Source organism: Scyliorhinus canicula, chromosome 5 (genome assembly GCF_902713615.1).
Source record: "Scyliorhinus canicula chromosome 5, sScyCan1.1, whole genome shotgun sequence".
Taxonomy (NCBI): domain Eukaryota; kingdom Metazoa; phylum Chordata; class Chondrichthyes; order Carcharhiniformes; family Scyliorhinidae; genus Scyliorhinus; species Scyliorhinus canicula.
Genome location: NC_052150.1, coordinates 50,938,915 through 50,953,318, shown reverse-complemented (window position 1 = coordinate 50,953,318; position 14,404 = coordinate 50,938,915). Strand labels below are relative to the sequence as shown.

Sequence of the window (14,404 nt, the reverse complement as noted above, 5' to 3'; positions counted from 1 at the left end):
TGCCTGCAAGGCCCCACTTGGGCAGATTTGCTGCACAAAAGGCCTTGGCCTACGCTGAAATGGTTGGGGAGTAGCCAATGTTTACATGGCAGGTTGAAGTCGAGTAGGCGGGCTGTGGGATCTGCGATGTGCTTTTAATGGCGGTGTTTGGATCCATTCCTGTCATAGGGTCTCTGCTGTTATTCCTTAACACAAGTGGTCTTAGCCATACAACCTGTCATGATGGGAGGCGAGCAACAGATGGATTAGTAAGGTCCTGGTGCTGCATCAGGCTTGGGTTGATGCAAACCTTCTTCATGAGTTTTCTTGTTGTAATTTCCCTCCTTACGTGAGAGGGCAGGATGTTCCTCAGGACTGGGCTCCGGGGAGCAGAGTTGATCGGAGGGTACTCAAGATGATGTGCATTGTGTTAAGCCAAGTATTGACAAGACTGGTATGGAATGAGTTATACCATACTGGTGCAATCTGCAGTCAAGTAGACAATGGCAAGAGCTGGGTAGTTCTTAAGGCTTGAGCATCTGCACCTCATGAAGTACGTTGCTGAGGAGTTTGTTTTGACATGGAATAACAAAAAGTTATACGGGCAAGTCTAATATTCTCAAAATTGCAAACTCTTAAGTATAGCAGTCATAATATCTTCACAATGCAGAACTGTCAAAACGGAAAAATAATAACTTCCACCCTATCCCCGTAACCCAATTACCCCGCCTAACCTATTTGTGCTACCCACTGTGCTACCATGCTGCTTGAGGGGCATCTTTAAACAAAATGATACCAATTTGGTATTGTGAGATAAATAATTATTTTCAACATTAAGTTGGCAACCTCTGGACCTGTACCTAAAGATCACTTTTTACAACTGATAGCAGCGTGCAGCACAACAAGCATTTCTCACCCAAACACTTACCATAAATAAACTACAAACTATTTTTCCAGGCATTTATATATGCTCAAAAGATTTTTTTTCCCCTGTAAATTTAGAGTGCCAAATTATTTTTTTGTTCTCCAATTCAGGGGCAATTTAACATGACCAATCTACCTACCCTGCACATCTTTGGGTTGTGGGGCGAGACCCAAGCAGACACAGGGAGAATGTGCAAACTCCACATGGACAGTGACCCAGGGCCAGGATTGAATTCAGGTCATCGGCGCCACCGTGTCGCCCCCTGCTCAAAAGATTAAACATGATAAGCTAGTTTTGTTGCTTGTCTACCCGTTTATCTCTCATCCCCTTGTCTGTACTTGGGGCAAATTTATTTCACACTGCTCTGATGCCCAAAGTTTCATTAGCAAAGATCTCCTTCAAATATGGCGTTCCCTCTCCCTTTGTTACTGGACTTGCATTTAGTGGAGCCACATCAGGACGTTCACGTGAGAGACTTCTTCCTTCTCACAGGAAGGATGGATGGTTCCGACAACTGCTAAATGAGTTGCAGTGTGGTGGAATGCACATCTCTATTGCAATATCTACAGCCATAAAAAAGGGCAAGAACATTTTCAATCGTGAAATTAGGTTTGTGGGGTGAAACCTCCTTGCATGACTGAACAAGAAGCCTGCCGGTGATCAGGGTACAGGAGGGAGATTGAGAATCTAGTGGCATGGTGCAATGAGAACAATCTCTCCCTCAATGTCAGCAAAACTATGGAGCTGGTCACTGACTTCAGGAAGCAAAGTGTCGTTCACACCCCTGTCTGCATCAATGGTAGGAGGTGAGAGATGGTCGACAGCTTCAAATTCCTGGGTGTACACATCACCAACAATCCATCCTGGTCCACCCACGTCAACACTACGAACAAGAAAGCTCAACAGCGCTTATACTTCCTCAGGCAATTGAGGAAATTCTGCACGTCCACGTTGAGCTCTTACCAACTTTTACAGATGCACCATAGAAAGCATTCTATTTGGTTGCATCACAATCTGGTATGGCAACTGCTCGGCCCAAGACCCTAAGAAACTACAGAAAGATGTTAACACAGTCCAGTCCATCACTCGAACCCGCCTGTCTACATCTCCCGCTGACTTGGGAAATCGGGCTGCATAATTAAAGACCCCTCCCACCCAAGTTATTCTCTCTTCCACCAAGCAGAATATACAAATGTCTGAGAACACACACCAACAGATTCAAAAACAGCTTCTTCCTCATTGTTACCAGACTCCTAAATGACCCTCTTATGGACTAAACTGATCTCTCCAGGCATCTTCTCTACTGTTGTAGCACTATACTCCATATCCTTCACCCTATGTCTATGTCCTATAATTATACATGTATGGAACGATCTGCCTGGACTGTACGCAGAACAATACTTTTCACTGTACCTCAGTACACATGACAATAAATCTAAATCTACAAAAAAATCTCTGCCAGTCAGTTTCCTATTTATACATTGATCAGGGTAATACTGTAAGAAGTCTTACAACACCACCAGGTTAAAGTTCAACATGTTTGTTTCAAACACTAGCTTTTGGAGCACTGCTCCTGAGGAAGGAACCCTGCTCCTAAAGCTAGTGTTTGAAACAAACATGTTGGACTTTAACTTGGTGGTGTTGTAAGACTTCTTACTGTGCTCACCCCAGTCCAACGCAGGCATCTCCACATCAGGGTAATACAGTACTGCCATCACTTTTTTTTGAAAGGACTTTCAAAGATGCTGGAGTGAAAATTATTTAAATTGCTTTGAGAGTTGGAGTTGCCACGGACAGCAACACAGTAAACAAACTAACAGAATCTGGCTGCTAATTGTACAGCAAGTTAGAACAATCTCTGCTGCCTCTCGAAAAAAAACGGTGAATCTAACTTCCGTATCATAGTGAAGCCAGAAGCACATGGGATATGTGCTTACTACCATTTACATTTCAATAGCACTCATTTCCGTGTTTAAAAAAACATATTGAAGCACGTTTTGGGACAATGGACAGCAAATGATCAACAAAATAAATGTGCTGGGGCGAAAGGGAAAAGCAACGAGGCCAGAAGAGGACGAACGCTTGGTTAAAGGGTAAGGTGGCAGAGAACCAAATCGAAAGACTGGATTAGAATTGTACACCTACTGCTGTTGTACGTCATGTTGCAGTTGGGGGGGGGGGGGGGGAGACAGCTAGTGGCTCTCAAGTCGCTTCAATACTTTCCCAAACAATTATCTAAAAAACAAAGCTCCGCGACCTGATTCAGAGCTCCAGCCTTCAGATAAGTACTTGCAACAGTGCAAGTCACGAAGTTTGTCTGCCAGGAGGCACTTCTCTCACTGCATTTACCCTTTTGGGGGGGGGGGGGGAGAAAGGACGTTCGTCATTAAGGACGCGGTCTACGTAAAATAGATCTCCAACTATGTGTGACGCGCAGCAAAATTCAGAACTAGCATGGCATGTGTGCATATGATATACAAGCAAGCAATCTGCTGCAGTGCTCGGGCGCCGGCAGGAAGGAATAGACTTTCAGGAGGTAACTTATTTTTGTGAATTAAAACGCAGCTGGTCACGTGGAGCGGCCACCGCTTCCGCGAGGGTCAGCCCCGCCCCTATCCATTGTGACGTCACGGGGCAGCTCCCTCTTCCCCCCCCGGTTCCGGATCGCGCTGACGTCACACACGGCTCGCGGCCGACACGGCACTCGGAGCGGCCCCGCGTGCTGGACCTGTTGCAGCCTCGCGGCCGCAGGTCGCTCCGGACAACAACCGTCTCCCTTTCCTCCCCCCCCACCACACACACTCACCCCCCCTCGTGCCCCGCCCCCAAGAGCGGGCAACTGCCCTCGGACAATACACCTCAACATTTAAAAAAAACTTTCCACACACACCCCCCCCTTTTGTTCTGAAGCTTTTTAAAAAAGCCATGTTGAGAGATCGGGTCAAACAAAAACATCGCACATAAAAAAGGTTTTTAAAGCACAAGAGAATTCCCTCCCCCTCCATAAACTTCGAGTATATCCCTGCAATGCGTCAGATGTCCTTTTAAAAAAAATACACTCCAGTTTGTGTTTTTTTTTTGTTGTTGCTGCTGCTGCTCCGAGTGCCACATGAATGCTGACGGTGGCTTTCTTACCGATTCAGCGGTTTGACAAGTTCCAGATGGACAATAAGGAAATCCAGGAGGGAGGGAGCCGGGGAGTGAGCGGGCTATCGTTTTTTGACGGCGGGGTAGGGATTGTCCGGGGGGGGGGGGGGGAAGGCTGGTCAAAGTCGTTACACGGGACCGAGTTTGTTGTGTCGTGAGTGTGGCTAACGTGTCACCTTCCCTCACTTAAACACTGCCGTCTGCCGAGTCAGAGGTCACCGCGAATCCAGAAAATAAACTGACCGGGGACGACGACTTAGTAAATGAAGAGAAACCTTCTTCCCAATCCGAAATTGCAGTGGAAACCTTTTCAAACATCTGCAATCTCTCCATTACCTAAAAGCCCCTGAATAATTCACATCCGCCGACTGCAGACAGTAAACCTTTCTTTGAAGAATGGTGGTTGGAGAAGGGAAGGGGGGGGGGGGGGGGAGAAGGAGAGAATGCAAACATTACCACAAGATTACAGCGTGACCATGTGGCAAGCGACAAACCGGGGGGGGGGGGTAAACGAACTATCTTATAAACATGTTTTATTGTTGCGACTCGCCACGAGATCTCAAACAAAATTTTACAAAAGATAGGGAGTTGCAAGGCTGAGAGAGAGATATGGTGGAAAAAATGTAGTCCAGATGTTTAAAAAGAGGGGGGGGGGGGGGGTTTGTCGAGAGAGAAAAAAAAGAGAGAAGAGAAACCGGCTTGGAAATAAGAGTTCAACAACAAGGCAATGCAGGTTGCCATTAATCCAAGCAGAACCAAACGGTGGCGGCAGAAAGATCCAAAATGGGGGGTCAAAAGAGGATAGGAGAGGAGAGGAGAGGAGAGGAGAGGAGAGACGGGGGGGGGGGGGGGGAATCCTCCAGGGGAGCAAGAGTGTGGCGTCGCTGGATGAGCAGGCTCGAGTATGGAGGGGAGGGGAGGGGGGGAGGAGGGGAGGGGAGGGGGGGAGGGGAGGAGGGGGGGGGGGGGGGGGGAGGGGAGGAGGGGGGGGAGGGGAGGAGGGGGGGGGGGGGGGGATAAGAGAGAAAGAGGATCGCTTCCCTTTCCTCTCCCGGTAGAAGCAGCTCTGCAAATACAACAAACCAGGCCGGATCAACGACCACTAAATTAGATGCGATCCGGTTAAGGGACGGACGGGGCCAGACTTGTCGTCACCGAATCTCTCACACACACACACTTCTCCTCTTGTGAACAGCGACATAAAAGAGATCACCCATTAAAATAAAAACAAACGATCGTCGTCCCTGCGACCGTGAAAATAAAACGAGAGCCCGTACAAAGGGGGATACCTGGCAGTGTTTGCAGCCAAAGAAATCATAAACAAACAACAACAAAAAAAAATACATATGCTTCAGCGCGAAAAGGGGGAAAACGTTGAAGCCCCGGCGACCTCCTTCTGGGGGGGGGGGGGGGGGGGGAGGAAGAGACAAGGAAAGGGAGATTTTTTTTAAACTTCTCAAGTCACTTACTAATCTTTTCTGAATTATGTTCCTCTTGGGTCTTTCTCTGGTCATCCTGTTGTTCCAATTTTCTTTGCGAAGAGGAGAAAATTCCACATGAATCAATCTCGTCGATGTGGATAAGCCCTGGCTGGTCTGTATTTACAAAAGCTCCCCTCTCTCCGTGCTGGCCGTGCCTCTTCGCCTTTTGATTAAATCCGAAGTTGGGAGGGAAGGAGAGGAGGAGGGAGGACCGGGGGGGGGGGGGGGAATAAATAATTCACTTCAATAAAACATTTTTTTTTGATGTAAAAGAAAAGCTCGCTCGTCGACACCAAGTACAGTTACTGCTCCCGAGCGACACGAAACGGACGAAGTGGAAAAAAATAAGCTACGTGGTGTGGTGAAGTTACATCTTGAATAAGAGGAAAAAAAACATGGGGGAAAGAGAGAGAGAAGGGGGATAAAATAATGTAGTCACGTTCTGTGCAGAGAGACAGACAGAGTCTCAAACACACACAAGTCAGGCTCATACTCACACTCCCACCAATCACATCCCTTTAACTTTAAATGGCTACGTTAGGACGCTCCCGGCCACGCACACTCAGCATAGCCCCTGCCGGAAAGCTCAAGAGCTGCAGTATTGGTTGGGACTTCCCTTTTACTGTCTCTCTCTCTCTCTCTCTCTCTCCACTCCTCCAACCCCTCCGTATATCATCTGTGCGCACCCTGAAAGAGAAGGACAGATCGAAGGACCCGCATTGACACAGGGGGCCTTCCACAACCTCAGCATATCCACAATGCACTTTGCCGGCGACGGGCCACTTTTTGTTGCTGTTGAAGTGCAGTTGCGGGCAATGCACAGCAAGATCCCATGCGATGACGGCCAGATCATTCAGTGTCTTCCGCCGCGATGCTGGTTGAGGGACATATGCTGGGTAGAGCACCCTTGCCCTTCTTGGAAGTGGTGCCACGGTTTTCTTTTTTAACACCATGAGAAACAACTGACAGGGGCCTCGGTTTAATGATGCGTCTAAAAGATAGCAGCACCCTCATTACTGCACTGACCTGTCAGATAGCATAGATTTGTGTCCTCCAGTCTCTGGTGCTGGACTTGAAGGCTCGATCTTCTGACTCGGAGGCAATGACTGTTGCCACAGAGCCATGGTTGACACCTGTAGCATGAACATATATTACTCAAATACTGCATCCAGCTCATTCCATATTCACACCAAATATAAGGCCTTGCCTGCTGCCAGAGCAAGTCAGAAAATTGTAGTGCATCAATGATTTTCATTGATTACAAGATTGCAGGTTCCAGCATAAATTCAGAACATTTAGGCTACCTCCTTCTGATGGGAAGCAGCAAATCAACTGGAATTCATGCAGGTCAGCATGTGTAAAGGAGAAAGACAGGTTAATGTTTCACATTGTATATCTTTCATCAGCACACAAATACATTCAGCCTTTGGTTATTAGCTTTGTTGAACTCGAGCACAATGTGAAAAGAGAGTTGAGTGACTACCTTTGGAAGTAAATACACAAAAATGATGGTGACAAATTGCTGATTTAAGGAGTGTTAGGAATTACTTATTTGCTCAGGTTTCAGACCTGACTTGCATTAGAGGCCAATTATATTCAAGCCCAATTCTGGCCTTGCTCAGCACTTACACAGGCACACTTTCTGGGGATAACTTTTATTTTGATAATGCAGGGCAGTTCCAATACATAGCAATTGGGATGTTTAGGCCGGTGTGTTCCCCCACTTAGTCCCATACATCAGACATGTTATTACAGCATGTACAAAGTGTAAGTCAGTAACTAATCCATAGAGGAGAATTCTTTGTTTTTAATTTAGAGTGCCCAATTCATTTTTTCCAATTAAGGGGCAATTTGGCGTGTTCAATCCACCTAGCCTGCACATCTTTGGGTTGTGGGGGAGAAACCCACGCAAATACGGGGAGAATGTGCAAATTCCACACGGACAGTGACCCAGAGCCAGGATCGAACCTGGGACCTTGGCACTGAGGCTGCAGGGCTAACCCACTGCGCCACCGTGCTGCCCTAATAGAGCAGAATTCTGAGGATACATTGCTGAGAGTCCTCTCAAACAGTAATGTTAATTGCAAAAATCATAGATGGATACCTTCTTACCCATTGGTAACTCTGTTGAAGTTTGTAATATGACATGGATAGAATTAAAATTAAAGTAAAACCATAAATTACAAATAAAACTGCCACCATGACATTAAGGGTCATTAGTAATAAGACTTGGCATTAACATACATAATGATAATAAAATCTTACCTGACACTGTCTGTCACTGGCAACTGGAATAGTTCAAGCACTTTCCCCATTTAAAAACATTTCTAACTTGGATTGCGCCTTTAGTTCCATAGTGGCCAGAATTATTTAAACAATACTGTACAACAATGAGGCTCCAATGAAAGCAAATCGTGGTAGATGTATATTACTGTTTCTATTTCACAAACGTAAAAACCCATAATTTACTAACAATTTATAAATGTTGACAGTATGTGAAATGATTAACAGCATTATTTGGTTCAGTGAATTATTGTTTTTAATTTCACTACAGCAAATTATCATGTTGGGAGCAGCGAAATTATTGACAATCTTCATATGGAATAAATACAGGTTCTCACATCCAACATTACATAACTGAATTCTCATGTATTTGAGCTCTGACAGATTTCTGCACAAGTGAATGAATGGCTCGCTTTAATATTCAGATCTCACCTCAGTTTACTATTAAATAACGTTGTTACTTTGATTTCGAAATATCCCGATTATTGATCAACGGTGCAGCAGATTTGTTTCATAACATGTCATTAAACTTAGAATTTTGGGTGACAAGTTAATATTGCAGCCAAAATAAATGGCCAAATTGGGCAACAATTTTGTTCCTGATTACAATGCAGAATCCATTGTAAGAGTGCTTCCTGTTATTTCCTTTGTTCCCTTTCTTTTATTTTATCTTTTTTTATTTTTGATCCATGGTTGATAATTGAGATATACCTTTAAGTTGAGCGGAGGAAGCAGAGGACTCAAAGTTTCAAACAGCTTACTTACTGGAACACTATTTTGTATTCGGGAAGGGAGAACTCAGACTTTTTGCTACCCAGCAGACTGGAGGGAATTGGTTAAATTAGTTAACTGGCAACCATTGATTGGCCAGGGACAATTTTCTGCCTGACAACAGTCAGCAATTGGTTCCTACCAGGTGTCTTCTTCGGAGAGAACCTCCCAGAAGCTTCTAAATCCTTGAAAGAAGAGGAGCTGTGATTCTCCGTCTCTCTGCTGCCAGTTGCCTGCTGTCTATATGAGTCTGCAGTAAGGATCATTACAATTTGAAGGAAAAGAAAGTACTCAATTGAGGGCCTAACCTTGACAAATAAAGTAATAAGTCTTACAACACCAGGTTAAAGTCCAACAGATTTGTTTGGAATCACTAGCTTTCGGAGCGCAGCTTTAACCTGGTGTTGTAAGACATCCACCCCAGTCCAATGCTGGCATTTCCACATCTTGACAAATAAACTAACTGGAAGACATCCATCTGAATCAAAGATCCTTATCCTTTCATTTTATTATTATTTATCTACCCTTCCTACCACCCTTTCCCTTCTGTGTTGTTTGTCTTTGTGTGTGTATGTGTAGAGGGTGGGGCAAGTTAGAAAGGGGAGGTTAGGAATCAGATAGTAAATAGCCAGTTGCATGTTTTGCCTATTTAATTATTTGCATGTGAGCCTGGAGTGCATGTCAGTAGGCTATTCAACTATAAAGGGAATCATAGAAAGCCCAATCGAATCCTCTCCTGACATCCACCCACATGACTTTCATTCACAGGATTGCTGAATAGGATCAGCAGCAGGAAACTTGGCTGATTTTACCCTCTCTAAACTGGGATCCTGAGACATGGTATACTGACTGAGATTAGCTAATTCAATAGAGACATGGAAAAATTGACTCTTGAACATTAATTTCATGTTTTACGTTAAGTCATTCAGAATTTGGAGTCATCTCAAGATTGGTTCGCATTTCTTTGCAGATACATCGGGGACTATTAGCAGATGGTCAATTCAATACATGTAAAGTGTATCAGATGAACAAAAAAAAATCATTTTTTTAAATACACCACTGCAAGTAATAAAGTGAGGAGACTGGTCTTTCCACCCTGTGATTACAAATAAAAGGAATATTTGTTCCCAAGGTCTGGTGTCTTTTTATACAGAGCCCTTAGTGTCCTTAGGGAATTCTCAATGGTGTACTATTTAATTTAATTTGTTCATATACCCAGTTTATAGTAAAGATTTGCTGCTAACTTAACCCTGCCTCTTGAAAGAAAGTCAGAAACATTGCTAACCATTGTTCCATGTGATTTTATATCAGTTTTCACTGCGTTTTCATGCCCTGTCAACCCCGCAAAGTTGCTCAATTATAAAGCTACTCAGGTTTACGGCACACACTCTCAGCTCAACCTTCTCAGATCTGGGCTCAGCTGTGATGCTCCCATAGTGCATTTCAACTATTGAGCTCACATACAAAGGATGAACACTTCAACGAGGTACTGGGGGAACTTCAGTCACAGTATGACTCCATGCCTTCAGGAGACAGCTAGAGCAAACGGTAAAACACAAACATCAAATGTAGTGATCTTAATTGTGTACATGGGCAACAACAACTTGTATTTATATAGCACTTTTAAGGTAGTGAAACATCCAAAAGCACTTCACAGGAGCATTATCAAACTGGATTTGGCACTGAGCCTCTTCAGAAGATATTAAGTCAGGTAGCCAAAGATTCTTCAAAGAAATAGGTTTTAAGGAGCATCTTATTGGAGAACACATAGAGAAGTGGAGAGGTTTAGGAAGTGAATTCCAGAGCTTAGGATCTTGGTGGCTGAAGGCAGGCTGCTAATGATGGAGGGAATAATATCAAGGATGTTCATAAGGACAAATTTGAAGGAGGAAAAATATCTTGGAGTTTTGTAGGGCTGGAGGAGATTACAGACAGAGGCAGGGAAAAGTCCATTGAGTCATTGGAAGACGAGGATGAAAATTTTAAAGTTGAGGTGTTGCTTGACTGGAAACCAGTGTAGGTCTGCAAACACAATGGCGATGAGTGAATTAAATTAGTGTAAGTTAGAACCCATGCAGCAGAGGTTTAGATGCCCTCAAGTTTACAGAAGGTAGAATGTGGGAGGCTGTTCTGGAGTGCATTGGAATGGTCAAGTCCAGAAGTAATGAAAGCATGGATGAGTGAATCAGACAATGTTAGGGAAATATAAATAGCTGGTCTTAGTTATAGTGCTTATGTAGGATCAGAAGAGCATCTTGGGGGTCAAATATGACACCAAAGTTGTGAACGGTCTGGTTTAGCCAGTGACAGATGCCAAATAGGGAGAGGGATGAAGTCATTGGCTAGAATATAGGTTGAATTTGCCGCCATCGGGATTCTCCATTTTCCCGGCAGCCCGGGCGTTTCCCGACAGTGTAGGGCTGTCCCACAATGGGAAACCCCATTGACTAGCCGGCGAAATGGAGAATCCCAATGGCGTGCCACACCGGATGGAGAAACCCGCCCATGGTGTTTGTGGAAGGAATTAAAGACAATGGATTGGTTTCTCTGGTCCCCCAGCCGCGTGTTTCTCGGCTGTGCGCCATTCGCTGGCAACGGGATTCTCTCTTCCTGCCGCTTATCAAGGGATTTCCCATTGAACCAAGCCTTGCCGCTGGGAAACCCACAGACTGGGGTGCACTGTCGGTGGAAACAGAGAATCACAATAGCCAGAGAATTCCATGTTCTCAATATTTAGTTGGCGGTAACTTTTGTTCATAGAGTTCTGGATGCTGAGCAAGCAGTCTGACAATTTAGTGACAGTGGAGCAACTGGAAGAGATGGTGGTGAAATAAAGCTAGGATTCAAATGTAAAGCATGCGTTTCAATGTGATGATATCACTATTTAAACCCTCATTGCATTTATTTCCATTTTGCTGAAGTTCGGAAACATGGAAACAGAAACAAAACTTTCTTATTGACTAATCACATGTTTTAGCGCAATGATAGCACCATGGCATGGGTTCTTATCATCCATCACTGTTGCCAAGTAATACTATATGGTTTCAGTATCTTCTGAATTGACTGGTTTGAAACCTGTAAAATGAGAAGTTCCAAGGTTCAAAGGTTTCTTTCTACGTGTTATTTGTTTATGGTGCCTAATCAGAATTTAAGTCAAGATATGAGGGAGTGGATTATGAACCCTCCCACGAAGCTAAAAGAAAGTGAGCAGGTATAATAACTTTTCACTGTCACTGACAAGAACATTAAGACGACCTTCCGCCCTCATGCAATGCTGATGTGAGAAAAAAGAAAGACTTGATGATGTGCCAAAGTGTTGACACCATTTTGATGTAGGAAAGAGGGCATAAATCTGGGTCTGGTTTAGCACAGTGGGCTAAATAGCTGACTTGTAATGTAGAACATTGCCAGCAGCGTGGGTTCAATTCCCATGCCAGCCTCCCCGAACAGGCGCCGGAATGTGGCGACTAGGGGCTTTTCACAGTAACTTCATTGAAGCCTACTTGTGATATTGAGTGATTTTCATTTTCATAAAGTTCACAATTCACAAATAGTACTGTAAGAATTATGAGATAACCGGTTTCATTTTAAGTAATTGAAAAGTCCAGGACACCGGGAAGCACTCCCCTGTTCTTCTTTGAAAAGTGCCATGGGGGCGGCAGGGTGGTGCAGTGGTTTGCACTGCTGCCTCACGACACCAAGGACCCGGGTTTGATCCCGGCCCTGGGTCACGGACCGTGTGGAGGTTGCACATTCTCCGGCACATTCTCACCCCCACAACTGAAAGATAGGTGGGTTGGCCACGCTAAATTGCCCCTTAATTGGAAAAAAAAAACAATGAACCTCAGTCATTTGGGTACTCTAAATTTAAAAAAGGAAAAGTGCCATGGGACCAGTCACATTCAGGACAGCTAGATACTCGGTTTAATATCTCATCAAAAAGAATGCATCTCTGACAGAGTAGCACTCCCTCAGAACTACACTGGAGCATCAGCCTAGATTTTGTGCTCAATCTGCTGACTGAGAGACAAGGGGTCACTGCTAAGCTATGGCTGGCAATTGAGGAAATTATGAAACAATTACTATTTTGTAGATAAGGGGGCATAGTGGTGCAGTGGTTAGCACTGCTGCCTCACGACACCGAGGACCCGGGTCGATCCCGGCCCCGGGACACTGTCCGTGTGGAGTTTACACATTCTTCCAGTGCCTGCGTGGGCCTCACCCCCACAACCGAAAAGATGTGTAAGGTAGGTGGATTGGCCACACTAAATTGCCCCTTAACTGGAAAAAAAAACAGTTGGGTACTTTAAATGTGTTTTTAAAAAATGATTTTGTATATAAATAGGATGAGGCAGGGCAGAACGGTAGTGCAGTGGTTAGCACTGCTGCCTCACGGCACCGAGTTCCCAGGTTCGATCCCGGCTCTGGATCACTGTCTGTGTGGAGTTTGCACATTCTCCCGTGTTTGCATGGGTTTCACCCCCACAAGCCAAAGATGTGCAGGGTAGGTGGATTAGCCACGTTAAATTGCCCCTTCATTGGAAAAAAATGAATTGGGTACTCTAAATTTAATAAATAAATAAATAGGATGAGGCAATGTCATACATGAAATGTACCTTAATCACTTGCTTAGTTTTCCTAATTGGCACAAAATATGACTTTCAAATTACCATTGACTGACCTTCGGCTGGTTCTCCGTTCCTCAGACAAAGCTGGAGCAGGACTTCCACGACAGCAACACTGGCGCCGCACCTGGACCGATTCAGTGACTGTGTTTGTGTTTGGAACTCAATTGATTCCAATGAGAAATGGTGCCGGATTCGCCGGATGCACGATCGACACTCGGGAGGCTGACAAGTTGCTGCCGCATATACACATTTCACTCCCCACCCACAATCCCAGCCAACATGATGGCACTGGTTGTGCTGGAGCGTGCCATAGAACTAATGGGATGGCTGGGGCCAGAGGACACCGAGGGGGGTGGCCTGGTGGCCTGACCCATATGACCCGTGGAAGTAAGTTCAAAGAGGGCAGTGTGCAGCTGCATGGTTGCCTTGCAGTTTGCGGCAATGGTGTTCGGTGGCTGTCCACCCCGACCCCACAGCTCTCCTCCTGGCCACCCCCCACCACTCCATCAGTCTTGGCAGAAGGCCCTCCCCCCTCCCCCCGGCCAGCAGCACAACTGTCAGCAAACTATGGCGATGTTGGACACTCTTCGTACCCCCTCTCTCTCCCTCAGCAGCCACGACGCCTGTCACAAGTGAACCTCGTCATCGAGGATTCTGCCCACTGGAGTCGGAGAATCATGGAGACCCCGGAGAATACAGGTCGGGCCCGCAAATGATATGCCATAGGTAGGGCGGCACAGGGGTGCAGTGGATAACACTGCTGCCTCACGGTGCCAAGATTCCAGGTTCGATCCCGGCTCTGGGTCACTGTCCGAGTGGAGTTTGCACATTCTCCCTGTGTTTGCGTGGGTTTCGCCCCCACAACCCAAAGATTTGTATTTTTAATTAATTTAGAGTACCCAATTTTTTTTTTTCAAATTAAGGGGCAATTTAGCGTGGCCAATCCACCTAACCTGCACATCTTTGGGTTGTGGGGGTGAAATCCACACAGACACGGGGAGAATGTGCAAGCTCCAAAAGGACAATGACCCAGGGCCGAGATTCGAACCCAGGTCCTCAGCGCCGTAGTACCAGTGCTAACTCCCACAACCCAACGACGTGCAGGGTAGGTGGATTAGCCACATTAAATTGCCCCTTACTTGGAAAAAAATGAATTGGGTACTCAAAATTTATATTTAAAAAATGATATG

General features: G+C 45.3%; 1 protein-coding gene across 3 annotated transcripts in view; it reads right to left on the bottom strand.

Annotated features, from left to right (window-relative positions):
- Nucleotides 1–6,048, bottom strand: part of jarid2b (jumonji, AT rich interactive domain 2b) — a 536,459-nt gene extending 530,411 nt beyond the window's left edge. For 2 of the 3 annotated variants that reach the window (XM_038797041.1, XM_038797044.1), the window contains exon 1: nt 5,521–6,023. In XM_038797041.1, coding sequence (XP_038652969.1) covers nt 5,521–5,565 — 45 coding nt within the window. In that variant the 5' untranslated portion in view covers nt 5,566–6,023. The other variant, XM_038797042.1, reaches the window with a different exon arrangement.
- Between the last annotated feature and the right edge of the window lie 8,356 nt (nt 6,049–14,404).